At 44.6% G+C, this 26,479-nt stretch overlaps 3 protein-coding genes across 5 annotated transcripts in view; 1 reads left to right on the top strand and 2 right to left on the bottom strand.

Annotated features, from left to right (window-relative positions):
* The window catches only part of LAMB3 (laminin subunit beta 3), a 123,108-nt gene extending 105,371 nt beyond the window's left edge, over window positions 1-17,737 (bottom strand). The window contains exon 1 of the mRNA XM_084611325.1: window positions 17,718-17,737. The gene's annotated coding sequence lies outside the window, so the exon portion shown is untranslated. The remainder of the gene's footprint in view (window positions 1-17,717) is intronic.
* The window catches only part of TRAF3IP3 (TRAF3 interacting protein 3), a 28,252-nt gene extending 7,967 nt beyond the window's left edge, over window positions 1-20,285 (top strand). For all 3 annotated transcript variants that reach the window (XM_084611327.1, XM_084611326.1, XM_084611328.1), the window contains exons 2-16: window positions 967-1,381; window positions 3,141-3,276; window positions 4,163-4,220; window positions 4,501-4,525; window positions 5,073-5,102; window positions 5,392-5,487; window positions 10,432-10,503; window positions 10,924-11,064; window positions 12,380-12,517; window positions 13,224-13,359; window positions 14,274-14,336; window positions 16,035-16,094; window positions 16,703-16,851; window positions 19,495-19,608; window positions 20,081-20,285. In XM_084611327.1, the coding sequence (XP_084467453.1) occupies window positions 1,037-1,381; window positions 3,141-3,276; window positions 4,163-4,220; window positions 4,501-4,525; window positions 5,073-5,102; window positions 5,392-5,487; window positions 10,432-10,503; window positions 10,924-11,064; window positions 12,380-12,517; window positions 13,224-13,359; window positions 14,274-14,336; window positions 16,035-16,094; window positions 16,703-16,851; window positions 19,495-19,608; window positions 20,081-20,164 (1,647 nt within the window). In that variant the 5' untranslated portion in view covers window positions 967-1,036 and the 3' untranslated portion in view covers window positions 20,165-20,285. The remainder of the gene's footprint in view (window positions 1-966; window positions 1,382-3,140; window positions 3,277-4,162; window positions 4,221-4,500; window positions 4,526-5,072; window positions 5,103-5,391; window positions 5,488-10,431; window positions 10,504-10,923; window positions 11,065-12,379; window positions 12,518-13,223; window positions 13,360-14,273; window positions 14,337-16,034; window positions 16,095-16,702; window positions 16,852-19,494; window positions 19,609-20,080) is intronic.
* Window positions 20,286-20,323: 38 nt separating this feature from the next.
* Window positions 20,324-23,486, bottom strand: LOC311510942 (UPF0739 protein C1orf74 homolog). The gene is made up of 3 exons (XM_084611074.1): window positions 23,283-23,486; window positions 22,844-23,095; window positions 20,324-22,627 (listed from the first exon to the last, which is right to left on the bottom strand). The coding sequence occupies exon 3, from the start codon at window positions 22,495-22,497 to the stop codon at window positions 21,697-21,699; it is 801 nt and encodes a 266-aa protein (XP_084467200.1). The 5' UTR covers window positions 22,498-22,627; window positions 22,844-23,095; window positions 23,283-23,486; the 3' UTR covers window positions 20,324-21,696.
* Between the last annotated feature and the right edge of the window lie 2,993 nt (window positions 23,487-26,479).

The following is a 26,479-nucleotide window of genomic DNA, read 5'->3' as shown; positions in this document are numbered from 1 at the left end:
GAGGACAGGAAGCAGTGCCACTAGCCAGGAGAATTAAGGACATGGCATTACAGCCAGCCAGGTTTTTGTGAGGAGAAGGAAAGAAAAACGTTCAGAGTGCAAACTGGAATGTACCATTTCAGTCAAGCTATTGCAGAAGATGAGTGTTAAGGAAGAGGAGCTAAAAGAATGCAGCACTCAACATTAGGGTGACCATTATCTTCAGGTAGTAGAAGCTCTTAAAACTGATAAGACAGAAACAACCTGGGATTTTTCCAAAGGTTCTATAGAAAAACCCATGCAGTGTGGTAACACAAGCTACATGTGCTAGACCTCTCTGGGCATGCACAGAAGACAAACAGGATTTAGAAATACATGCAGCTGCATGAAAAGTAAATTATATAATAGCAAGTCTCCTACATCTACAGTTAATCTTTTGGAACAGACTGGAAAAATATATGTATGCAGGAAAGGAATGCAAGGCCACTACTACGGAAATTCCAGGAGCCATTATTCTTATTTCAGTCTTACTTTTTTAGGTGGGCCAAGGGCTTATAACTAGGAGCAGGAGGCTGAAACTGAGCAAAAGAAAATTTAGTCTGAACAGCAGGTGGTATTTGATAATGGCAAGATCTAAGACTGCAGAATAAATCTCCCAAGGAAGATGGTAGAAGCTTCATCACTTAGAACATGATTGAAACTGAACTGGATAAAGCACTGGAAAATCTTCCTCAAGGAGCAATCATGTATTAGCTCCAAGCGTGTGTGTATATATTTATCTATGGCTGGGGGTAGGGAGATGGAGAAGATGGGACATAATGAGTGTTTACCACTAATGTCTGTGATTTCATAGCGCTACAAAGATGCCACCTGCATTCACTGAATAAGGGAATATTCTAAGAGTTGGTGTCTCTCAAACATTTATTCAGCCTCCAGCCTGATCCTTTGTTTCATTTGTCTCTTCCCCCCCCCCTTTGGTTTCATTAGGAAAGGACTTCACCAAAGCAGCCAGAAGATCATCACAGGTTGGTGTGTTGTCTGTGCGGTTGTGGACAATATGATCAGTCAAACTGAGAAGTCCCCACGCCGGTGCAGGCGTCTGAGCGAGAGTTACGACGAGAAGTGTGAGCGCCGGCACGAGACCCGTGAGAACTTGTGGAGGAGAAACAACGTCACCACATGTCGCCGTGTGATGCAATGTCGGAAAAAGGAAGCAGAGGAGCAGTCCCAGAGCCCCCGCCAGAAAGAGTTCCTGAAGAGAAGGAACTTAGCCACCGAAGAAGGAAAGAAACAAGTAAGGTTTCCTACTGGGACACCAGCAACTCCAGGACAAGAGTGTGCAACAGGCACCCGCAAGGAAGCATCTTCCTGGATGGATCTGAGGTCACCCACATCCCTCCAGGTAACAGCTGCAGATATGACAGTCATACTTTTCGTAAATGGTTGGCTACCTACTATGGGCCTTATCCAATGTCCACTGGAATCAATGGGAGTCTTTCCATTGACTACAAGAGGTTTGGGATCAGGGCCTAAATATTTGACGGCAAATGGATATTTCCTTGACAATTCACAGACTTGATCCAGGGCAAGATTTTGTCCCATCACTCTCATTGTGTTCCTCTCCTACTTTCTAAATACTGAACTTTGACCCAGACGGAGATTTGCAGCCATTTCTTGTCATTCAAACCTGCATTTTGGTAAAAAAAAAAAAAAAATTGTTTTCCTCTTGTGCAAATTGCCTCTCATTCTCGTTAAAAGATCTGAGACGATGACCATCATAAACAGTTAGCTTTCTTGGGACGAATCTATGGAAGCATGTCTTCCCGCCAGCATCTTTAGTGGCAGGAATTTTCTCATGTTGAGTTAGTAATGAGTGTCTGATTGTATCCTAATTTCAGCATCCTTCTTACAAACTGTAAATTATCCTGCGTTTAGGCTTGGAAGTATCAGATTTTTTATCAGTAAACATTGTTAAACAGTGATATCACCCTAAATATACAACCAATCAGTATTTTCATCATAATAACCAAAATTTACAGATAGGCAAAGTTTCCAAAATGCTGTTTGAGAACTTATTGGAGTTTGATTTAAGGATATTTACTTCGTATATTTTGACAAGTAATGTTGACCGTCCCATAATATCTCTCAACTGTGAAAAATTAAATTGATAAAAATCAAAATGACACTGCCAAGCCTACCGATGTTATATGCAGCCAGCAGTGAACCAGATGAGCCAATGCATTTAATAAAACCAGATTAAGATCATACATAACTGTTCCAGTAAAACAATCAGATTGTACCTTCTAAACTCACAGCCTTTTAAATGAAATAATTCCCCCATCTGTTTTTGTACCTAAGTAAAGTTATCCAAGGGGCTTTTAATTGAAATGAACAACCAAGGGCAATAAAATAAAAGCACAGACATGCCCTGGGGGCTCCTCTACAAGGCATGAGTGTGGAGGACAATTATTTACGTCATGCTACTGTTTACTTCTTTTGATCGCTGGGTTTAATTACAAGCCAGACAGCAAGATCTTGGGGCAGGCGTTCACATGCTTGCAGCCCATGTGCCTGTAACGTTGGCTGCAGAACCGTTCTCATCCTAGCACCTGCAGGGGGCTCTGAGGAGCAGAAGTAAGGAGGAAAAAAAAAAAAGAGTTCATGCTCTTACTACCAGAGATCCTGAATAGGCACTCAGATATAACTCTGATGAGTGCAGAACAAATATCTAAGCCTACAGCTCGCCAGCTGCTAGCAGCAATGCTAGCCAGGAACTAACTCAAGGCCTCAAAAGCTCTTTTCTTACACTCGGTGTGGTTAGTGAAGCAATCGGCCTCCTGGCCTCTCAGAGGCACTTTCTTTCCCTGCAGCTTCCCAGTCTACCTGCAGGTAGCAGTTCCCCCACTGCCCCTGTCAGTGTTGCTGAGCGGCTACACCTTGCACTGACTCCAGTGGGAATTGGGGGTGCTCAGCACCTTCTGAAAAATTAGGCCTTGAACCCAATCTCACTGTAACCCTCAGTCTCCACCCATGTTATTGCCCAGGTCCGTGGCACAATGTGTACCATTCCAAGTGACAACATGCCATTGGGTTCGTTGCTTCCCCTTTTCTCTCCTGGTTTTTAATAGGCCATTATAAACATTAAACTCATTTCATTTCAGAACAACAGCACCTCCGTGGTCCATCACAAGCATCTCCAGCACAGTCTCAACGATCCTCGCACGCAGAACAACTGGCACTCCTGTGGTGTTTCATCACCAAACATCCTCCCCAAAGACATCTCCAAGACCAGCCGAGGTACAAGACGACTGGCTAAATGAGGCTTAGGTTTTGAAAAAAGGAACTCAAGCTTACTGGGATCTGGGGGCTGCATCTTATTTAAACCTCTGAGGTTCAAGGGAATCACATGGATTATTTTGCTTTGGACTCCCAAAGCAGGCAGAGAAAGAGGGTCTGTAATGATAAAAAATCCCCCCAGGTGCCACATCACAATGTACTGGAACCTGCACCTCTGAAATCAATGGGTGTTTTACCTGTGAATGGTATGGGAGCAGGATCAGACACAATCCTAACACATGCCAAAAGAGTTCCTGTTCCTAGAAGCCCTGTTCAAGTGTTTAAGGAGGATGTTCTGTATCAGCCAAATCTGACATTTTTCCCTTTCCTAACTGTGCATGATAAGAATATGTTGATTCACCAAGTGCTATTCTTTGTGCTGAGTCAAAAATGACCTCACTGCCCCAGCCTGCTGCAAAATGGCACTGTGCTGCAGAGGAAGCCATCATCCCATACAGATGTAAAATGGAGGCTCTGAACACTTGTGATCATTAAAAACTCCATGGCGGTTTTCTCAGAAATAGGTGTGTTTGCCAGTAGCTTGGCCAAACTTTAACTTAGGTTAATGACCTAAATTCCACTTGCATTTTCAGCTGCATACAAGATTCTTCTTTGCCTTCTGCCCTAAATTGTTGTGTTATGCTGCTGTGTGCAGTTTAAACTGCCATGTGTCATCCCAGCAATGGTTGCATTTCAGTGATGGTTGAAATAATCCCTATATACAATTGGTAAAGTACTTTATGAGTCTTCAGAAGGAAAGGTGCAGCTGTGAATGAGGGATTTTATACTAGCTATCTGCTGACACTGTAGGAACCAGTATACCACCCTCTCAATTTTATCTTAACAGGCACTCAGACATTAACAGATTCTAGTGCAATAAAGAAAGACTCAAGCCAACAAACAGAGTAAGTATTTTGTTATCTATCCTATTAGGAGCACATTCTTCCTGCTTCTGCAAGGGCTGGGGATTCACTGATACCTGTAAAGGCACTTTGACGTACTTAGATACAAGGTGCTATACAAGTGCAAAGAATTATTATTATTGGCATTATTTATTGTTCTATGAATCGTCATAGGATTGCTTCTCTCCCTAGCAAGTATTTTCAGTGCACCCATTCTTGTGATCTTTTTCATAAATCTGTCTCATGTCCATCTTAAGAAAATCCTTGTCTTTTTTTATTTTAGCTGTGGAATAGCAGTATTAGACAAGGTAAGCAAAACATATGAATAACCTGTACAGAAATGCCTATGAGGATCCTGTTGTCCTAAGAAACATTAACATTAAAGGGCCAAATTCTACAGTTCCGGGGTTTTAACAGTGTCAATGAAAGCAGGATTTGTTCCTGATTATTTCTTATTGGAATGTAGATGACAGAGATTGCTGGAAATTAATTTACTGACAAAAAGATCTATGACGGTACATCTAATGCAGTAGACAGGGACAGTCTTGTTCCAGGGAAGGCACTGACTGTGCGGTAAAATACCTACTAGTACTTCGGGTTTAGCCAGTGAATGGCAGAACAGCTGCATTATTGCACAAGCCTAAGCACAGTAAAGGTCTGTATAGCTTATTATCATTGCCCAGAGAATGTGATAACTTAGGGTTCCCATTTAATGCTGGTTAGAACTCATACCACTGACTGCAGTTACTTGCAAAATCTTTTCCTTTATGGAAGTGATTGGTTTAAAAATATCATCAAATAGAAGGTTTGGACAAACTGAATCTGGGTTTTACTTCGCTTTTCTTTCACTTTTAGGAAATAATTCAACTTTCCAACTACCTCAAGGTAAGCAGAAAAATGATAAATACAGTTCTAGAAATGGGTGGAGGGTATGTGTGAAGAGGTAGCTTTTACTAAACTGGTATCATGCACCTAGTTTTAAGGTGGCCAGGAAAACAAAAGGAGCAGCTGCTGAAGCCCAGGGAATAAGTTCCCAAAACACAGTGAGGAGTGAAAATAGCTATAATGAGTGCTAGAGGGGAAACAGGTCACCCCTGGCTGTCCAGATGAACTAGGGTCACTGAGACGCATTCAGAGCACCTATATTAGCCTGGCTTTCTCATTTTGCCTACAGGAGGCGTTACATCGAGAGCTGCTGCTGAAGCAGAAGATGGTGATTTTACAGGAGCTTTTATCCACATTGCTACAAGCATCAGAAAAATCTTGGAAGGTACCAAATGGCTACGCTGCGTACTTCTAGTTGGCTTTAGGATTATGCCGGGATCTCCCAGGGCAGAGTCCCATGCTTGCAAGGGGGAAAACCCCATCAGGTCTTGCTTATTTCTGCCACCTGAATTCCAGCTCTGTTTCTGGTCTTCTAATACATTCTGGGATGATCCTTTTCTCCTAATGGAGAAGATGGTATAGCTCTGAAGCTGAGCTGTGGCTGCAAGGGGACATGACTGGGCTCAGAACTATTTAGCATGTGACTATCATTGCCCTTCCTCTCCAATATTGTTTCATTTTAGGGCCAGCTGAAAAAAACCTCTCCATTGTTATGGAAACGTTCTTTTTGTTTGACATTTTCATTTTTTTCCCCTTCATTCTTTTGGACAAAAAGTGTTGGGATGAAACGTAAGTTTTCATTAAGCTTTGAACTAAAAATGTTTCTCTTCCTGTTTCTTTTTTTAAAAGTTTTGAGGATTTTCCCCCATTTTCTGTCACTCTTGTTTCTCCTCCTTTTCCAGTAGGAAAAAAGTCTAAGACCATGGGGGGGAAAAGACCATAAAAAAAATCTTAATTGCCCCCCGTCCTCCAAAAAAGTTTTCACTTTGAAACAAACTTTTGTTTCAATTTTTTGTGGGGAAGGGGAGACCAAAAATGATTTGAGCCAAAATGAATTTTTTTCACGCAATTTTTCATTTAGAGTGAAGTGCCATTTTTCAATTGAGAAAACACGGATTGTTTTTTTTAAAAAAACAACCACCCCATTTTGTGCAGAGAAACAAAGGGGGAAAAGAGGGATTTTAACAAGAGGGATAGCCTTGGTAAGGTCTGCAACAGCTTGTTTCTGTGCGCTCTCCTGCCAAAAGATGCCAAGATGAGGTGCTAAATAACAGTGCCAAGAATGAATCCAGAACCAGACGGAGCAGGCGTCTCAGTTTAAACCACCTGTGTATGGGAAAGAATTTCATTCTGGTGAAGGTGCTAGACTCACGATCCTGGAGGCTGAATACATCTGTTTATCCACCAGAACAGATACAACACAGACAGCAGCAGCGCAAGCTTCTGCCACACACCATATCTCAATCCATTCTTGATATACGTTAGAGGGAGCCCCTCGAAGTTAAAGTCTATTCACTTCTTTGCCGCTCCGTTGAGACAAGCAATCAGGAGACGACCTAGAGCCAGCTGCGGCGGCAGTTTGTGTTATATGGACACTCTTCCCGCAGCAGGGGCCCAGGGCCCTGAATCAGCAAAACACTTAAACAAACACACCCCTAAGTGTTCTGCTGAATTAGGGCCTCCACCCCACCAAATCTAGTTCCCATGGCTCACCAAACAGGCATCAGATGGTAACAATTTCTGAATACAGCTGACCCAGAGTAGATTTTTAACCAGCAGCCTGGAGGTGACATTAAGCAATTACTTCTGAGAAGTACAAGCCATTATGGACTAGGTCATAAAGCAAATTTTAAAACAGAAATTTAAAATCAAGTTACATTGCAAAATATTTGCTGTTAAAAAAATGTTAATTTGGAACTAGACTTAAAAAAAAAAAAAAAAAGATCTGAAAGAGTTCTGTCAGAGCAGAAGAGCCAACCGATTGGGTGACATGGAGCAAAAAATGCGTTAAGATGTACTGCGGTTTGAGACTTCCTCCGTAAAATGCTTCTGACAAATATAATATGAGCAGGAAAAAACACGCTGACACACACACTGGCAGGAAGTAGCCATGAAACCTCAGATTAGAAACAGGTGGGTGAACTTTGCTTCTTAATGTCTTTGCTATAGAAAATAGATTTCTCTGCTTCCTCTGCTTTTAGCCTTTCATGAGGCAATCAAAATTTATTTGTTGCTGGGGTTGTAGCCAACAGAGAAAACAAAGTAAATGATATTTAGAAATTGGCCCTCTGGGAATAGTTTAGCACAGATGATGAAGAAAACAGGCCTGTGGGAAAATGCTCCGAGGGGCTTCTGCAAGTTCACGGCTGGCAAATGAGGCTGCCAGACTCTTAAGGTTTCAGAGTAACAGCCGTGTTAGTCTGTATTCGCAAAAAGAAAAGGAGTACTTGTGGCACCTTAGAGACTAACCAATTTATTTGAGCATGAGCTTTCGTGAGCTACAGCTCACTTCATCGGATGCATACTGTGGAAACTGCAGCAGACTTTATATATACACAGAGAATATGAAACAATACCTCCTCCCACCCCACTGTCCTGCTGGTAATAGCTTATCTTACGGGTCCCATCTGGAAGCCTCTCTAAAGCAAATTAGGTGATGATTGCTATGTTTCCATAACGAGCTGAGGCACCAAACCTTGAGGCAGCATTTTAGAATCAATAGCTCCTATAATAGAAAGTCTGAAGGGAAAAGAAAAATGTGATCATGCTGTACAACAATGGTCTGATCATAATTACACTGAGAATCCCTGTAGGATCCTACTTAATATTTGTGGGTGCATCTAGACCAATATAATGAATGCGTTCATCAGTACAACAGGAATATATCTAGCAGTTGGGCCGAGGGGCTATATTCAGGACTGCAGGGTTCCATTTCCTCTGGGTTTTATTTCCAGCTCTGCCACCAACCTTCAGCAACCCGCATAACCTATCTGTGCCTCTGTTTCCTCATGTGCAAGCAGCAGGATAACAACAGGGCTGTTGTAAAGAGTAAATACTGTTTGTAAAATAGTTAGCTAACTCCTTTCGTCTGAAGAGCTCAAAGTTTCATGTTGTTACAGTAACCAGTAATGACTTTTTAGACCTGTCTTTTAAAGTGTAAAAACACCACCTGAATATATTTTTCCCATCCCCAAAAATTCTGTCTGACCTTGGGAAGTCTGGAACATTTTCTGTGTAGTTTAAAGACTGTTTCCACTGCCTCGCTGCCACTTTCAGGGATCACTTTTCTCCCTTTTATTTGGCATGGCATTTGAGCAAAGGGAATGCAGTCCAAAAACAATGCTTAAAATTGCTTCTTTAAACCAGGAATTGAAAATGACAGGTTTAAAAAAAGCAAAGGGGGAGGGAACATCAGATACAGTCTACCAATCATGGGCTAGCCAGGACACTGCAGAAAAAACACTGTGATTCGCTGACAGCTGAACAGGGATGCAGCTGAGGGAGGATTTTGCAGCCAAGTATTTTGGAGTGGCCACTTGCCATAGATGTCTCAATTTTTGGTAGCCCAACCTCAGATCCAGAGAACCAAGCATCCGTAGCTTCTATTGACTCCACATAGAATTGAGGTCATCCAGTCTCTGAAAATAAGGCCCCGGGGTACCCAAGGATTGAGGCATCCAAAATCAGCCACTTTTGCAAACATTGGGCCTCTGACTAACTTTGAGCTCCCTTTTGTGCCTCCTTCAGGCTGTGGAGGCGGGGATCTGCGAGAAGTGTGAGCCGTCATCTTAAGGGAGCTCAGACATGAGGAACAACCCGAATGTAACTGTGAGAATGAACAGCTAAGGGGGGCATTGTGGTGTCTTCTCAGCAAACCTTTCTGGGCTGGTAAATACAACCTGAGCCTGGTCAACAGGTTTAAGTTTTGCCACCATAGCTATGTTGGTCATGGGTGGGATTTTTTTCCCCACACGTAACCATCATAGCTGTGCTGGCAAAAGCCCAGTGTAGACACAGCTATTCTGGTAGAAGAGTCCTTTTGTAGAGTAGAGCTTACTCCATTTAGGGAAATGGTCTAAGTTACAGGGATCAAAGTGCTCTTGCGGGTGTAAGCTGCATCTCCACTTGGAGGAGGAGGGAGTTTGCTGGTATAAATCTAGTACCAGCAAACCCTGTCAAGTATAGACAAAGTCTGATTCTCCCATCAGGCCCTCTATGCTCATTTACACCTGTATAGAGTGGGTGAGAAATGCTACCACTCTGACTAGACAGTGCTTTACATCCACTTTCCACAGGCTTAAGAAGACTGCCAGTAGAATCTGGCATGAAGTCTCTTCCAATATCTTGCATCTAAAAATATCTCTCAAAATTGCCACCCCCCTCTTTTTTTTAAAAAAAAAATACAATTGGCCTCCAGTTTGTTATGGGAACTGACAGCTAGATTTATTGGACTTTACACTTTTGGGGCTGGGATGTGCAAACATCTGTGTGTTGACAGAGTGCCCAGCACGCCAGGGCTCTGATTTTGCTTGGGACCTCTGGATGCTCCCATGATAGGAATATTAAATAATAACCCAATGGATGTTAAGCGTGGCTTCACACAGTAGTGAGTGGCAGTGGTGCTGACATCCTTCAGATCAGAGGTGGAAGACGAGAGTCCAGGCAAGCACTTTGCTAGAAGCCTTGCCTGGATTTGCATAGAGCCTGCATCTTACAAACCCAACTAGAAAACCTGACCAACACTGGGAAAAAAATATGATGACTCAGTTTCCCCATTCCTCTCTCCACCCCCAACAAAGCTCATTGTGATGCAAACCCAATCTGTTTCCTATGGAAGCTGACGAGACAAGATGCTGCCACCCACTGGAGCTGTAAGCCAAAATGTTGTTGCAAGAGAGAATCATGAAGCAGAAAGCAAGGCTGTGTGTGTGGGCTGGAGGGCAGTTCTGCTCTCAGTACAGACAGTACTCAGCAAATCATCCAGAGTAACTATATGTCTCCTTTGCCTTTAACTTTTCTGAGCGCTCCTGCGTTCCTATAATTGATAGAGCTGGTTAGGGGGGAAAAAAGGGGAGGGAGGAAGAACTGCAAGTGTTTCATTTTTTTTCCTTTTTTCAAAACTTTGAAATTCTAAATTTTTCCCACTTTTTTTTGAAATTTTGAAACTTTAAACTTTGAAAATAATTTGGGCCAGCCCTGGGTATGACACTAGGAGCAGAAGAAAAATCAGAAACATGAGTGAGCAAAAGTATGATGGATTCACTTAGAAAACTGCAGAGTTTGTTGTGTAATTCAGTATTCCAGACCTTGCCTCAATTATTTCTTCCAGGGTCAGCTGAATGAAGACAAACTAAAGGGTAAACTGAGGGCCGTTGAAAATCAGCTTCACACCTGTGCCCAGGTAACATATGTGACTTTTTCAAAAAAGCAAAGAGAATAGATAGAAAGAAAAACTTTGCATGCAAGTAAAAACACAGAACAATTTAATTAGGTCAGGTCTTACTTTCCAGAAGGCTGTTATTAAATAGGGTCAAAAAACTGTTATGTTGTTTGCTGCAGCTTGATGCGTTTATCCATGTACGTGCTAATACTCAGATCCAGTGAGATCTCTCAGACTGGGGAGTAGCCCATCAAGGGTAGCGGTGTTTGAGACATTTAAAACTGAATCATGACAAAGCCGTGGAGAATGTATTAGAGAGAGAGCAATCCTGAACTGGAACCTGGTGGATCTTTTTGAATTTCTAGGCTTGTCTCTCACCAGTGGGTTAAAAGTCCATTGGTAATATTTGAATCAACTGTCAGTTCAGTTGTCTCTTTAAAGCATTACTCAAAGGACAACGTGAAGAGGATTCTGTTGGAGATGGAGGACCAAAAGCAGACCTACGAGCAGAAAGCAAGAGAAGCTCTGCAGAAGCTGCTGGAGGAGAAACTCCAAGCAGAACAGCAGCTACAGAGCGCTCAGGTGAGGAACATGAATCCCACAGCAGACGTCCGAGCGAGAGGGACAGGCCCGTTTTCAGGCTGATGAAAAGTATAATCACACCGCCAGTTCAATCACGTTTGGGCCCAATCCTGCTCCCAGTGAAATCACTGACCCAAACCCCTTGGCTTTAGTGAGAAGAGGATTTTGCCTTTTACCATCTTCAACAACTGTGCAAAATAATATATTTTAACTACTGAACGAAGGCTAAAGTGGTTGTCCCCCTAACCTCTAGCCCCATACTTAACAATACAATGTCTCATAAGAAGTTTGGGTGCGTGTGTGTGTGGGGTGTTATTTAAGTTGTCTGAGCCAAATGATGGGTGATTAAATAACCTGGTGGGAAGGAGAAATGCTGCTGCTTTCGGTAGCTTTATGGTTTGTAATCTCAATGTTATTGTGGTTTTTAAATGTACATCCAGAGCACCCAGAGCTCTGGATGGGTGCCCTTTGGTGTGGCTTTTTTGAGACCAAAATCCTAACAAATAACGTCACCAGGAGAGTTCTCCTGTGCCACATTTGTCCACTGGGCCAGGGAACAAATTAACATTTTCAACACCAAAAAACAAAACACGATGACAAAGCAGCACAGAAACAATCTGTTTTAAACGTACAGAAACACACAGGAGTTCAGGTAATCCCCTATGTCAAACTCATGGTAGTTATACTAAACACTCCTCTTGTATGTACAGTCATATGGACCTTTAACTTCCAGAGTGAAAAGCTCCTGCTTGTTTCTCTCCCCTCCCCATCAGGCAGCACCGTATTCTAATATGTCTCTATGCTACTTCACTACACAAAAACAGGGCAATGCCATCATGTTATATTACAAATGCACAGAACTTACTTCGCCCCTGCATTTCCCAGAGGTGTTCGAGACAGCGCTGTCAGAGTATGATCTTGAAAGAGCAAACCCTACACATTCATGTGTGTGGAGCGGCAGGGCGGGGGTGTGTGTCATAGTTCAGCACATTACACAGACTGGAATCTTCACAGATGACACCAAAAATCTGATTTCTGATTCTCCATGCTTGGATTTTGATGCGCTGTATTCATTTCAATGAGGGGAATGGAGAATCTTTAAAGGCGGGGCGCCTGGGTTGAGTTCATCACTGGTTCTATCAGATGAGCTTGTGCTTGTAAATGTATAGGTGCAAGATAAAAGCTGGCATTAAACAGATACAAGAGCTGCAGCGTTTTAACTAAACCAGTATAAAATCACACAGTGCAGCAACGTGGTGTGTAGATCAGTCCTCAGCTAACAACGTTGAGTCTTGGGTGTTGTTTTGTTCTTCAGAGGACCCTGGCAGTCACTGAAGACGACTGTGCTCTCTGGAAAGAACACTATGACACATTAGAAGCAGAGTGGAGTAAGACAGCCACCAAGCACACTGAACTAGAGAACAAGCTCTGTGTTTTGCAGAACCAACTGCAAGTAAGTTCGTTCTCTGCCGTATGGTTGTCTTGTTGCCTCTGCTGCTCTGGTCAGGCTGTCAGAGACCACGGATGTATGATCACGAATGGGTTAAATTCAAACACAACTCCACTATGGCAGAGGTTTTATCTGTATCCTCTTCTAAATTACAGTATTTAGGTGATTATAAGATTTTCCCCAGGCTGCAACTTTGTTTAAAATGTCTATAAACTCATTACATTTCTATGTAATGTCATCTGCTCCATATGACTGTAACCCTGATGTCCCAGCCATGGAGTTCAAATAACTGAATTCCCCTTGAGACTGAGTTGCACAGAGTATTCTTTTGTGTGGCATTTCTCCATACTGTTAAATAGCCACCATACTCCACTTCAGAAGAGGCTGCATTGCAATTGTAGGCCAAGTGGTTCCTGTAGCAGTGGAATCAATTACACAGTGAAACACATGTTTCTAGGTGTGCAAAAACTTCAGCATACAACTATGCAGGCCAGAGATTCAGGCCAATTTGAAAACAAGGCCTTTAATTTCTTGGTTAAACAATGCTGTGTTATTATTTACAAGTCAGACAGGAACAGATTTTCAGAGTTGTTGAGCACTCAGCTCACTTTGACTTCTGACGGCCAGACCCACATTGTGTATCCTTTGAATTGTTAAGTATAAATTCTATAACCAATGCCCTGATGCTGAGGTTCTTTCCTGAATGTAGTGGGCAGACACCCAGAATGAGCAGCTCCACCAGGCCCTGTATAACTTGGAGAGTGAGCGGGAAGATCTCAATTTGAGACTCGAGGCTCTACAAGAAGACAGCCAGCTCAGAATGGAGCACATCAGTGCAATGGAAGGTACTGACTTTGCTAAGGGAAGAGCAGGATGAGTAATGGCAAAGGTTTCTCCCCAACAGGTTACCTTCAGGAAATACGTTTTTTAAAAATCCCAGTTGTTAAAGCCCAACATAAAAAAATACCTTCCTTTAAGCACTTTGAACATCTAGGCTTGGAAGACTACTCTGGTTTCCAGTAGGGATCCTAGATTAAGTTTTATCCAATTTTCTCTACCTAGGGTGACTGAGTTAGAAGGAGGTCAAGTGACTTTTCCAAAAGAAAGGGTGGTCTGGGAGCCAAAAGCTCTGGGTTGAATCCCCAGCTCTGTCACAGACCCTCTGTGTGCTCTAGTCTAGAGCAAGTCACTGCATCTTTGTGCTTCAGTTTCCCTACCTGTGAAATGGGGATATTACTAACCCACCTCACATGGTTGTTGACAAATTCTTTAACATTTGAGCTGCATGGGAACAGTGATGGGCATGATGAGGCCATAAATAAATGCTAATCATATTGGCAAGTGGCAGTTCAGACAGAGGCCCTGAAATTCAGTTACTATTAATGTGGCTATTTTAAGTGTAGCAAATAAAATTAACGACCGATAAACTAATGGCAGCCGTATCTACCTAATGGATTTAAGTCTTGCAAACCGTCATTTAAACTAAAACCAGAACAGACAGCATTATTAATAGAGTGTAAAGAGCACCAGTAAAGCTGCCTTCACTGGTTAAACAGCATTTATTTGGGCATGTGTGATTAACAGGAAATCGCTGGAGTCTTAAGGAAAAACATTAGCTCATGAAGGCTCTCAACACCTTTCATTCCACTGTACAGAAGTTGTACAAATTTGGAGAGAAGGAAACCTGCAGCACTTGCAGAGATTTCCTCAGAGATTTTTTGTCATCCCTGACTTCTAATAATTAATTTGTTAATTTCAGGTAAATTGCAAAATGAACAAAAGCAAAAGCTGGCGCTGGAGGTGACAATCACTTGTTTGCGCAGTAAGTAGCACTGCAGGGCACAGGCCTGCATTTTTAAAATGCATTAAGTCTGACGCTGCCTTTGCAGCTTAACCCCAGTGAGCTCATGAACCCTGGCTTACATGGATAAGATAAGAGTCAGGCCCACTGCTCTGTGAAATGCGCCTTACAAGGAAATGCAAGAGCCTTCTCCAGTTACATCTATTCTTCTCCATTCATGGATAAACTCCCCTGCACAAAGACTGATGGAAAAGGAGGACTTGTGGCACCTTAGAGACGAACACATTTATTTGAGCATAAGCTTTCGTGAGCTGTAGTGGAAAAATGCATCTGATGAAGTGAGCTGTAGCTCACGAAAGCTCATGCTCAAATAAATTGGTTAGTCTCTAAGGTGCCACAAGTCCTCCTTTTCTTTTTTGCAAATACAGACTAACACGGCTGCTACTCTGAAACCTGTCATTATGAGAGACTGATGGGATTGTCTTTCCTATTCGTTATATAAAAGCAGGTTTACCCATCACCCAGATCAACTGTGATTGGCTCTAAAGGTGACCAGGTTATCAGAAGGTCTCAGCTGATTGATTCTGCAAACAGAAAATCCAGGGATCTGGAGGGAGGGAGGGCATGAAAGACACCCCTCCCCTCCCTCTTCCCCCCCCCCCCCCATAGCCTGCTCATCTCCACTAGGCACATCACCAGCACTTGGCATTGATCATTATTAGCACAACACAACCTCATTTTACAGTGTGTCTTTGACACAGACTTTATCCCAGATTGTCTTAGAGTTAAATATTAGCAGAGGGAGAAAAAGTACAACAGGAGAGGGCAGAGGAGACTGTTTTCACCGGACACTGGAAAAGAGATGGAGATACAGTGGAGTGGGCAAAAGGGAAGCTGTTTCAGACAACAGAAGAGTCAGAGGAGACGGCTCTCACGTTAACACAATCTGGATACTGTTAACAGGACACTGGGGCTAGAGAGAAGGGGAGAAGGATGAGGCGTGAGACACGCAGATAGCAGTGGCTGGAGCAAGACCACCGAGCATTTAAAATACAAGGACCTGGATTTTCAAAAGTGACTAGTCACTCTGACAGCCTGACTTCTTGGGTGCACAACCTGAGATGCCTTAAAGAGGTTTGATTTTCAGACAGTGCTTGGCACCTGCCTCTTGAAAATCTGCTCTCTTTAAGATCTCTCAGCTTGATTGCCCCAAATCACGTCATTTAAAAATCTTGGACATGGAGAATCATTTTGTACTGGGTCCTGAACTGAGTGGGGGAGCCAGTGAAGTTGCTGACAGGTACTGTTGCACTTCTCTGTACATTGCGAAGGAAGGCATGCTATCTTCAATAATCATAGGCAAATAAGATTTTGCCTTTCAGAGTAAATCTGTCCAGACTTCACAGCATCTGTTTGGGTATTTTTTTTTATAACAGCAACAACAGACCTAACTCTTCTGTCTTAGGGGATAGCCATACAACCCCTGGGCTTTTAGCAGAGTAGCTTGGGTATAACTGGTGGCAGAATTTTCCAAGAAATTGTATGAATAAAGCGAGTCAAACCACCCACACAGTAGAACCAGTTTACAGTGAACTAAAAACAAACAAGGAGGGCTGAGATAGGAGAATGGGCAGATTAGAAGAGAAAGAAGAAATGCCCATAATGAAACTGATTTGTGTACATAATTTGGGTGATAATAGTGGCTTATTCTATTTGCAGACCAGTTACAGAACCAGTCCAAGGAGCAGAAGGCTCAGGAAGAGGTGGTAGGAAGAAAAGGTCAGAAAACTTTGTAACTCAGACTCTAGACAACCATTATGCTTCTAACCTCACATGAAAAGGTTAAACAGTAACTTCTAGTGAAATCGATTTATCTGTTTAGCGTAAAGCAATTCTACTGTTCATAACAGGTTGCTATGTATTCCTAATTGATACAAAATTTAGCCTCACTATATACAAATACATGTATCTGTGATGGCAAATGCCTTAAACAATAAATTGATTTGATTTCAACACTTCTGCTTCAGAGGCCATGCCAGTCATTGTTTACTTGATATGCCACATCTCCAATTTCAGCTACCCCTGCACACCAAGAAAATCATCATCAAAGACTGGGGAGTTTTGACCCCCCTCCCCACCAAAGGTAGCTTACTTTGCCAGACTACTATCAAACACCTAATAATTGTTTTAAAAATAAATATTTCTAACTCATATGCACAACCGAGCAGTAAGACAACTAAGCCATGTCCTGCATTCATTTCCAGTTGCTTAGCAGCTGAATACATGTTTAAGTGTACAAAGTTAAAGATAATCAACTTGTAGAACAATGAAGAGGCTGACCAAAAGCCTGGACTCATTTCTCATTGGAAGTCTGGCTGTTTTTTTAGATCAGGTTTTAACTATGCAGCTCCAACCCCCCAGTCCAGTCAGAGAAAAACAAGATGCTTTGTTAAAGCATCCTGACCATGAGGGAGAGGAAAATCTGAAGGACCAGGTGCAAAAGAGGACAGCCCAGCTCATTGCAAAGGAAAAGGAGGTGAGGAGGTGATACAATCCGTTAATGAGATTCAGTGTTCTCATTAGGAGATTAATTGCTATTTTTAAAGGCTTCCAAGGCAGAAATAAAAATGGTGTGTGATGATTTTTAGGAATAACCATACAAATAGCATCTAATTCTGTAACTGGAGACTCACGGTCACTACATTTTGAGTCTGACCTCAACTAAACCCCCCGTTGGGTTTCCTCTAAGTATTTCCAGGTGGAAGAATAGTCATGCAGTGACCTCGAAGCAAGCCCTTTACACAGATAGCCTTAAAGTCACAAAATATTTCATACCCCGAATAAAACCTTCCCATGCAGAAGCTGAAATGTATGTTGGCATGCGAGTTAAATACTGCAGGTCAATCTTGTACATAGAGGAGCTCAGGGCTATCAAAATAAAACATAACATTGGTACCCATCTTCCCAGACCATTGACTTCCCCGCCCCTCCCGCCAAGCCAGCTCCTTTGACGCTGTTACCTCCTGGAGCAAAGAAGAGAATGATAGAAACACAGTTTATGTTCACCAAAGGGAATCAGTAAAGAGAAAATACCCAAAGGCACATTTTAAAATTAAGTGCGCACAGAGCTGTGGGATGCAGGAGCAGTGTTGGACGACAAGTCCCTCCCGCACGGGGCTCACCACATGACAGCACACGCACAGGGCAGCGCCACAGGGAGCAGACACAGAGACAGAGTGGTTGGGGTTCAGGGAGCAGAGAGGGTACAAGGGACCTGTATGCACCCGCGTGGGGGACAGGTAGACCCCTAGAATTAGCGTTTCGTAAGCACAAGCATGTGTTAGCAATGCCACTGATGCTAGATACCCCTAGGGAGCGCTGTTACGGGGAGCACACACCTACCCCTCACAGTTATCGTCTCAGCGGGCTCCCCCAGAACCACAGAGATGTTCTGCCAGTCTGTCCTCTGCACTCAGAAGCCCCTGGCAGCTGCCAGTGGGGCAGTTACGCGCTGCTCATCCCAAACACACCTGTGGCTCCAGTACTTGGAAGGTAAAGGATCAGACAATTAAAATGAGGCCTGGGGAATTGTGGCTCTGGGGAATTTAATTGCTCTGCTTTAATCTCTCTTCCCCTATTTCTTTATGTCCTCATCAGGCCCACACCCTTGGGAGGAGTTGTTTGGGTGGGGAGGGAGAGGTGAGGCTTTTTCTTTCTTTATTGACTGTCTAATAATAGTGCCTATAAAATACCTAGGCACCAAGGGACTTATACACAGGAATTTATCAAATAGGCATTTACCCTTCTCTGTGGCCGATGGAACTCAGAGTTACCTTTAGGGCTCAGAGTGTCTTACTGAACTCACATGGTCTCCTTCAATGACTAAAAGAAAAGGAGTACTTGTGGCACCTTAGAGACTAACCAATTTATTAGAGCATAAGCTCACGAAAGCTTATGCTCTAATAAATTGGTTAGTCTCTAAGGTGCCACAAGTACTCCTTTTCTTTTTGCGAATACAGACTAACACGGCTGTTACTCTGAAACCTTCAATGACTACAAGCACCAGACATTGCAAATTGGATCTAAATCAGCTGGGGGCAGGGAGAGTGCAAAATACCATTAAATCTAAAGGAAACAGGTGAGAGCAGGAACTGGCTAGAACACACAAAGTTCTTCCTTTGCCAACAGCTTTTACAGGGCTACATTACATACAGTACTGTGCACCATCAGGAAACTTGCAGTGCACCTTGCATAGACCATGGACTCCTCATACAATGCGGCCTCAAAACAATCTGACCAGCCCTAGGCACACCTGACCTGCTATGCATTGCCACAAACATCAATGCAACTAACACAGAATACACACAAACACTAGGAGGTCTCCATAGGTAATAACAGTGCCCCCCAGCCAGAACCTTAGTGCTTTGGGGGAGCTGCTGAAAGCACAACTTCCCCTCCCCAAAATGAAAAGGGAAAATATAACAGCCACTCTCACCTGCTGGAAGAAAGCGAGATGCAGTCAGCAGCAGCCCATTCCAAAACAGGCATCTTAGGGCTGCAGCTGTTTGACACTGCCCAATTTAAAGGGTCACTCCCCCAAGGCATGCTGGGGAGGAAAAAAGTTTTGGAGAGAGCTAATAATGACCAGTCAGGCACAGAGGAAGATGTGTTTTGGGGGAAGGGGCTGTTCCTGTGTGATGCCTTTCCCTTCCCTCCCGCTTCTTACTCAGTCCTACTGATTTTGTTCCTACCTTCCAGCCGGTAAAGCTCTGCGTGGGGGCAAGGGGTTTACCTATAAGGAGCCAGTTGCATGCCTGGGGACTTTCTCTTCTGCTGTCATAGGCACTAGGATGGGATTAAGTATATTATGTTTTGGTGGGGGAAAATATTACATTTTCGTCCCACATGACTTGAGTGCTGCTGAAAGATGCCAGCATACTAGCACTATAGGCTAAAGACCCCGGGAGAGGTAATATGCAGACAGAGGCAGCATGTGCTTCCCTTGGGCTCCTCTTAACAATAAACTGCTGTCCTGCCCTAGATGTCACAATACTAGGGGGGGGGGAGGGAAGATCACTCTCCACTACATGGGCTCTGTTGCACTGGGACCTTCACCGAGACCTGCCAAATTCTTGGTATACGTGGGCCATTTCCTAACGCTTGTCTGCTTTGTTTCCAGTGCGCAGATCTCCGCTCTGAGCTGGAGGCCCTGAGCGATGAGTACCGCTCCTGCATGACCAAGTTACGTCAGTGCCGAGATGAGCTCAATCAGTTCCAGAGCAAACAGTCAAAAGTAGGAGTTCGCTTTTACTGTGTCCACTGTTACCTACTGCAAACATCCTGAGCAGTTTGATACCTTTGCAAGCCCCACGCTGGGGTGGGGTGGTTGTTTCTTAGTTCTGTTCCACTCAGGTTCTTACACTGCACGCATCACTGTACAGTCTGAGCCCCTTCCAATAGTGCTTTAAGCAACATGACTACACATCTGTCAAGTTGGTTCCTTTCTCTCCCCAGGAGCAGCAGATCCATGGGCGTGTCTTGTTTTGGTAGGATTTGTCTTTCTTTTAAATACACATTATGTGTTTATATTAGAGGAAGCAAAGTCAAAGAAACACATTGCACTTGGAGCAGAAGGTGGTGAGGTTTGTCATGTCATCTGGGCAATGGAGGAAGGATAGCGCCTGTGTCTTTACACCGAATGTTAAATTAAAAATTTCCTTTGGTTGTGTACTGATTCACTCAACACATTTAATTCTCTCTTTCAGGGACAACGTGGCCACTGGATCCCTCTCCTACTGGTGGTGATAGCAGCAGCCATGGCGGCTTTCTTAGCCAATTTTGTACCCTGAGAATCTGTCCATTTCAATTACCTCATCTCAGCAACTGACTCAACTTTCTTCACTGTAATGTATAAAAATTTTGTAGGGTTTTTGGGGGGATATTTTTGAGCTGGTCTCACTCCTCAACAAAGTCACCCTGGTCCAATAAATGCCATGAGATCATTCCTGTTGCTTGGTTTAATTTTTAATTGCAGGTTACATGAGAAAAGGTTCAGTGTGTCTGCTGCAGCAACCGTACGTTTTATTGCATAGCATCAGCTCGAGGACAGAACTCAGTAGGAGACACAAAACCCTGCCCCCAACCCCTTCGCTTTCTGCCTAGACTACCTCAGCTCTTGTCCAGGTCCTTGTCACCTCCTACTTGATTACTGTAGCCTCTTCCTCTCCACCTCCCTGCCCCCCTCCAATCCATACAAAGCACTAGAGGTTGCTGATATTTTAATTAAGTGTGGGGAGAAAAATTGTGAAATGTCAATACCGCGTTAATCCAAGTCAATGCCCGGTACTTACTGAAATTCCTTTAACAGCTGAGTTCTATTGCTTTGACAACAGTATGTATCTTTAATGCAAACACACATTTGTGCTGTTAGCACAAGCAGGGTCTATAGTAGATGCGTTACACTAGATAACATGGGCATTAAGTAGTAATATTTATCAAACTTTACACGTTCCAAGCACAATACAAATATAGACCCCTTTTTAATCCTCACACTAGTTCTGAGAGGTAAATATCCCCATTTTGCAGATGTGGAAACTAAGGCACATATGGGGAGAAATCACTTGCCCAAATGCAGCCAGAGGAAAAAAATGAGATTAGAACCCATGGCTTCTTGACTCCTGTCACTGTGCTCATTCTTCTAGTCAAACTGCTATTAGGAGCTGCTGTTGATGTGGTAGGGCAGGGGATGGAATTACCACAGGCCTATGTGGAAGGCAGAGTTCAATTGTGCCATTAGAGTCAGGTTACTAGGCCCTGGTCCATACTATGAACTGATGTTGGTATAATGACATCACTCAGGGGAGTGGAAAATCCCCACCCCTGAGCAACATAGCTATACCGACTGAACTTCTGGTGCAGACAGCACTATGTCGACAGAATGGCTTCTCCTGTCGCCGTAGCTACCGCCTCTCAGGAAGGTGGAGTACCTACGCAGCTCTCCCATTGGCATAGGTAGCGTCTTCACTAAGTGCTACAGCAGTGCTATAAGTGTAGACAAACCTTAGGAGTTGAACACCCTACAACTGGGATCCATCCTGCATGAACTGCCTGCAACCCAGCTGTCGGTGCCTGAATCCACAAAGTGCACTTCCAGGAAAGGCAAGTGTTCCATGTACCAGTGACATGGCGAGTACAGATTCAGCATCTAACATGGTCACCTTTCACATCCAGTGCTTTGGGCCCTAAATTCCAGGTGTGGGGGTGAGCTGTGGTTTCAAGCTATTCCTGAGGGAACCTTAGTCCATAAGGGAGTGTTAAGTGTTCCTCTAGATTTCATGCCTAGCACCCCCCAAACCTGTGATAAGAAATGAAGAAATTAGATTTACAAAGCAACAGCTGCTAGAGAAACCACCTCTGTTGAGATACAGAGGTTTGCAAAGTCATTCTGTGCACTAAATACGTCCTTCAGGTTTCCACTCCATGCATCCAGCCCCTCCTTCATGGCAAGATACAGGTTCTCTGGGACACTAAAGGAATAAATTCGGACTCTGAGATCTTTACTTATCCTACAACAAGAGGCCTGGACAGTAAAAACTCTCAGTGGGGTCAGAGACAAACAGTTGTCAAACCCCTCCTCGGCAGTGAAAGTATAGGAAGCTGGGTAGCCCAGGAGAACACCAAAGATGGTGCATAGATTCCAATCAGCAGAGAAGATCTCACTGGTAGTGATGGCCTGAGATGTGATACTTGGCAGTGTTTTAACATGAGCCAGTATTTCAGCAATGTGGCCTTTTATAGACTCCACGTATTCTGGCTCACAACGGCCAGGACACATCCTAGAAGCTGAAACATCAATGAAGGGCACTTTGTTTGTGAGTAACAGCATTTCCAGCCACAGTGCTGTCTTCTCCAGGTTGAGTATCAGAACATTGTCTGCTATATTTAGAAGGTGCAGCCGATGCCTCGTCAGGCCGATGCCCTGGATCTGCTGAAGGTAGTTCTCAATTTTGTTTATTCCAACTGAATTGTAATCGTAAAGGAGAGCAGGTTTCAATCCAGAAGCTACAGCTAAGATCTCCCCAGCCAGGTGCAAGGAGCCAGCTGGAGATAAACCCTTCTTCCTCCCTGGTTTAAGGTTCTGCTGAGCTGCTGCAATTAGCAACTGACAGGATGGCGTTGCCATCTGCTCCCTAGTTTCAGGATTATTCTGGAGATGGCTGATGCAGAGTGAAATCGTGAATCACTGTTCTCTCTACCTCCACAATCAACTTTTCTTTAGACTTCTGCTGCCCTAAGTCACTTCCTGAAAGATACTGAAATAAACAGTATTAGCATTTAAAAGGGATCCAATTTATTTGTGAGCTTCTGAAAGTTAGATTTCCACCCCCACCTCCCCCATCTTTAATTCCTGCAAAAGCAAATATATCCCAAAATCCTCACATTTTCACCCTTGTGTGCACAAATAAACAGCCATTCAATCCCCATCTATCCTGCACAGGGCAGGGGCAAAATAAATTATTTCTACCTACGTTATAACAAAGAGTCTCTGGGATGTAACCCCATCCCATCAAGCTCTAGAATCAATTTACAGAGTCCACTCCAGGATTAGGGGTTTTAACGACTGAAGAGAACAGCTTGAATAATAGCACGAAGTTTAGGGCGGCATGGATAAGATACAGGCTCCTTAAACTGGAGGTTCCTAAACCGTGGTCCACGATCCGCAACGCACGTGCTGGTGGTGGCAGGAAGCTGGCGGGCGAGGCTCTCCTCCTGGCTCCCAACTGAAACAAAGAATATCGGAGAGGAAATGAAATGAAAGATGTTTTTCCAGAGGTCATGAAAACCCAGCCAGAGCATCACACTAGGGGATTCACCACCCCCCGTTGCACGCCCTGAAAGAGGCTGCAGAGAGCATTGAACACCAGTCGTCCAGAGGAAGCTAGGCTGAGGAACAGTTTGCACACCCACCCTCTTCCCCAGAGGGCTCTCCAGCGCAGCGCCGCGCAGCGCCGAGCACCGCCTGCGTGCACAAGACGGGGGGAAGGGGAAGGGGAAGCTCCTCTTGGGTCTGCGCCAGCTGGGGGCCGAGCGGCAGCGTGCACCCCCGCCGCGGGGCCCGGCCTCGCCTGCGCGCTGCCCGGCTGGTGCTTTCTCCGCTGCGGGAAGCGAGGGGCGGGACGCGGGCGCCGGCTCAGCGCTCAGGCTTCCGCTTCCCCCGGCTCGCTACGCCCCCAGCGCCTGACACGGCAGCGGCCGGGCGAGTCCCGCCCGCTGCCTGCCCTTAAAGCGGGAGGCTGGGCCCGGCCTCTCCTGCAAGCTGGGCCCGCTGCTGACACAGCTCCGCTAGCCCCAGAGCGGGCTGCAGGGCCATAGCCCCGGCAGGGGGGCTTCAAACTATGGCAGCTACGTCTGGGGACGGTGCGTTGCTGCAAACGAAACGCCAGACTTGGAACAAAAAGTTAAAAAACAAACAAAACCTTTCCCGGATGCAGCTGCAGCCCAGACCCCTATTGGGGGTGCTCTGATAACAAGGGTTGTATTGTCTCAGAATCGGGTCCTGTGACCATTTCAGAGACTAAAGCCAAGTACTGAACCAGCACCGGCCGAAGCACCCTGTAAAGCTAAAAGAACAGGAGTCCTTGTGGCACCTTAGAGACTAACACATTTATTTGAGCGTCAGCTTGCGTGAGCTACAGCCCACAAGCTAGCATCCAAACTCCTGGTAGGGACATTTTTCGCTGGAAAGGTTGTGTGGGTAGAAGCGCCCACTGGAGTGTCACAGCCAGCAGGCTGGAGTATCCTATTTGGCGAGTTATGCGGGGTTCCACAAACCTCTCCTCTGGGCCTGGCCTTTCGCCCTCTCCTGCTGGGTATTCCCAGTAGGTCAGAGAGGCCCGTTTTCAGCATTGTCTTGCTGCCTCCCACCCTGCTACAGGGATAAACCCCGCAGAGATAAAATGCGGGCAGCACCTGCTGCAGGCTATTGGGAGGTTCACCCACTCAGCAGCTCAGAGGCCCGCCCTGATACACTCCTTTCGCAAGAGGGGGACCTTGCTGCGCAACCTTCCCCGTTAGCAGGGCCAGGGCATAACAAAGCCCCAGTGAGCCTGGTGCAAGAATAGGTTTAGGGCCGCAGCCCATCTCAGCCCACCCCACCCCCAAACCTTGCCCTCAGGAACCCTCCCACCTCTTTCCAGGTGAGCTCTTTGCTCTTAAAGTGGCGGCAGCAGTGAGAGTCCGGGGCAGGGGCTGAAAACCTGACAGGGCCACCCAGAAAAGCCCCGGGCTGCAAAAAGCTTGAGCCACAGTGACCATCTTACCCAGGAGATGGGGTGAGAGGACTTCCTCAGAGCCCTGGTCAGCAGCCTAACCCCTCCCCTGGACGGTCTCACCAGCCTCACCGGTCACCGCCTCAGCCACCCTTTGGTGCAACCAGAGATCCCAAAATCTACCACCCTAGGCCCCCTCTGCTGCATAGGCCCCCGTAGCTTGTGGCCCCCGGCATGACTTGCACTACTGTAACTCTACCACTGTAGCAGGGCTTTAAAAAAGGCTAATCCACATCACATCACCCCACTTTCCCCTCTGGTAGCTTGGGATCTTGTAAACTAGAAGGCAAACGATGCCTCCACACCAGCTACTCTGAAGGCAGTGGAGTTCCCTTTCTTATACACTTGTGAAGGCAAGCTCTAGCCGGCCCCCCTCATCCTGTTTTCAGGAGACAGAAGACTTACTATAGCACATGCTTGTGAGGGTACGTAAACCTCAAAACAGGCAGCGGTTCCAATTTTTATCTAGACTGCCCATTTAAAAATCCTGAAGACCTGACAACAGCCTAAGGTGGGAGCTTAGATACAATAGGTAACCTAAAAGTACTTCAGAAATACTAAAAGCTAAACCTTTGTAAACGTACCCATCCCAGTATTATTTTGGAAACAAGCAGCACAGAGGCAACTAAAAGCAAGAAGAAAAATTAAACGCATTTCCAAACCTCAAAGTATTTGGATCGAACATGGGATTGGTTCATGCTTTGCTCAGATTGGGTTTGCCCATCTATTACTTATGGCACAATTAGTTTAGGGAAGCCATGTTCCATGTACTTTGAAATGCCAGTTCGTACACTAATAGATATACTGCTGTTTTGCCCGTAGGCGTTGTGTATTCTGGAAGCATCCCAAGGTTTTTATGGTGCTTAATGACATCAGCTTTCTTGGGTTACAGTAAATCAGAAGGAAAGTACTTCCTACAGTAAGTTTTAGTAGACTCAGAGGTTGACACTGCAGTAAACAGGAGCTCATTCACCAATGAGTATAGTACAGCAGGGATGTTATAAATATCCCAGTAAAGGTTTGGGTAAATTTGTTATCATTTGTAACATTGTTTGCTTCCTGTTAGGGTGCATATCATAGCACCTTATTTTTGCTGGGTATAGGGAAAGCAGAATGTCTTTTTTTTTTTTTTTGCAGCATGGTTTATATGATTAGCTGGGGTTGCTCGTTCACCTGCACATCTACCAATGTGATATATGCCATCATGTGCCAGCAATGGCCCTCTGCCATGTACATTGGCCAAACCCGACAGTCTCTGCATACAAGAATAAATGGACACAAATCAGATGTCAAGAATTATAACATTCAAAAACCAGTCGGAGAACACTTCAATCTCTCTGGTCACTCGATTACAGACCTAAAAGTGGCAATTCTTCAACAAAAAAAACTTCGAAAACAGACTCCAACGAGAGACTGCTGAATTGAAATTAATGTGCAAACTGGATACAATTAACTTCGGCTTGAATAAAGACTGGGAGTGGATGTGTCATTATACAAAGTAAAACGATTTCCCCTTGTTTATTCCCCCCCCACTGTTCCTCAGACGTTCTTGTCAACTGCTGGAAATACTTAAGAGAGCAGCACAACTACGGTCAGGAAGTGAAATAGGCAACTGAATAATGAAAAAGTTACACCTATTAGCCTCTTTCCTCCGATTTATGCATGAGGCAGTTTATACAGAAATACAGGTAGTTCGGTTTGTGATGAATGGGAGAACCACCTGCCGTGTCTGAAGGTTGAGGACGTCTCGAGACAGGTAAACAGACTTATGTGCAGTGCTGGAGAGGAGCAGGTGGTTGTGGTACATGTAGGTACCAATGACACAATGAAAGGTAG

This window comes from Lepidochelys olivacea (assembly GCF_965140295.1).
Source record: "Lepidochelys olivacea isolate rLepOli2 genome assembly, chromosome: 21".
Classification (NCBI taxonomy): domain Eukaryota; kingdom Metazoa; phylum Chordata; order Testudines; family Cheloniidae; genus Lepidochelys; species Lepidochelys olivacea.
This window is presented reverse-complemented; position numbering and strand designations above follow the sequence as displayed.

Coding starts and splice junctions, on each gene's coding strand:
- LOC311510942 (XM_084611074.1), bottom strand. CDS start 22,497: ATGGCAACGCCATCCTGTCAGTTGCTAATTGCAGCAGCTCAGCAGAAC.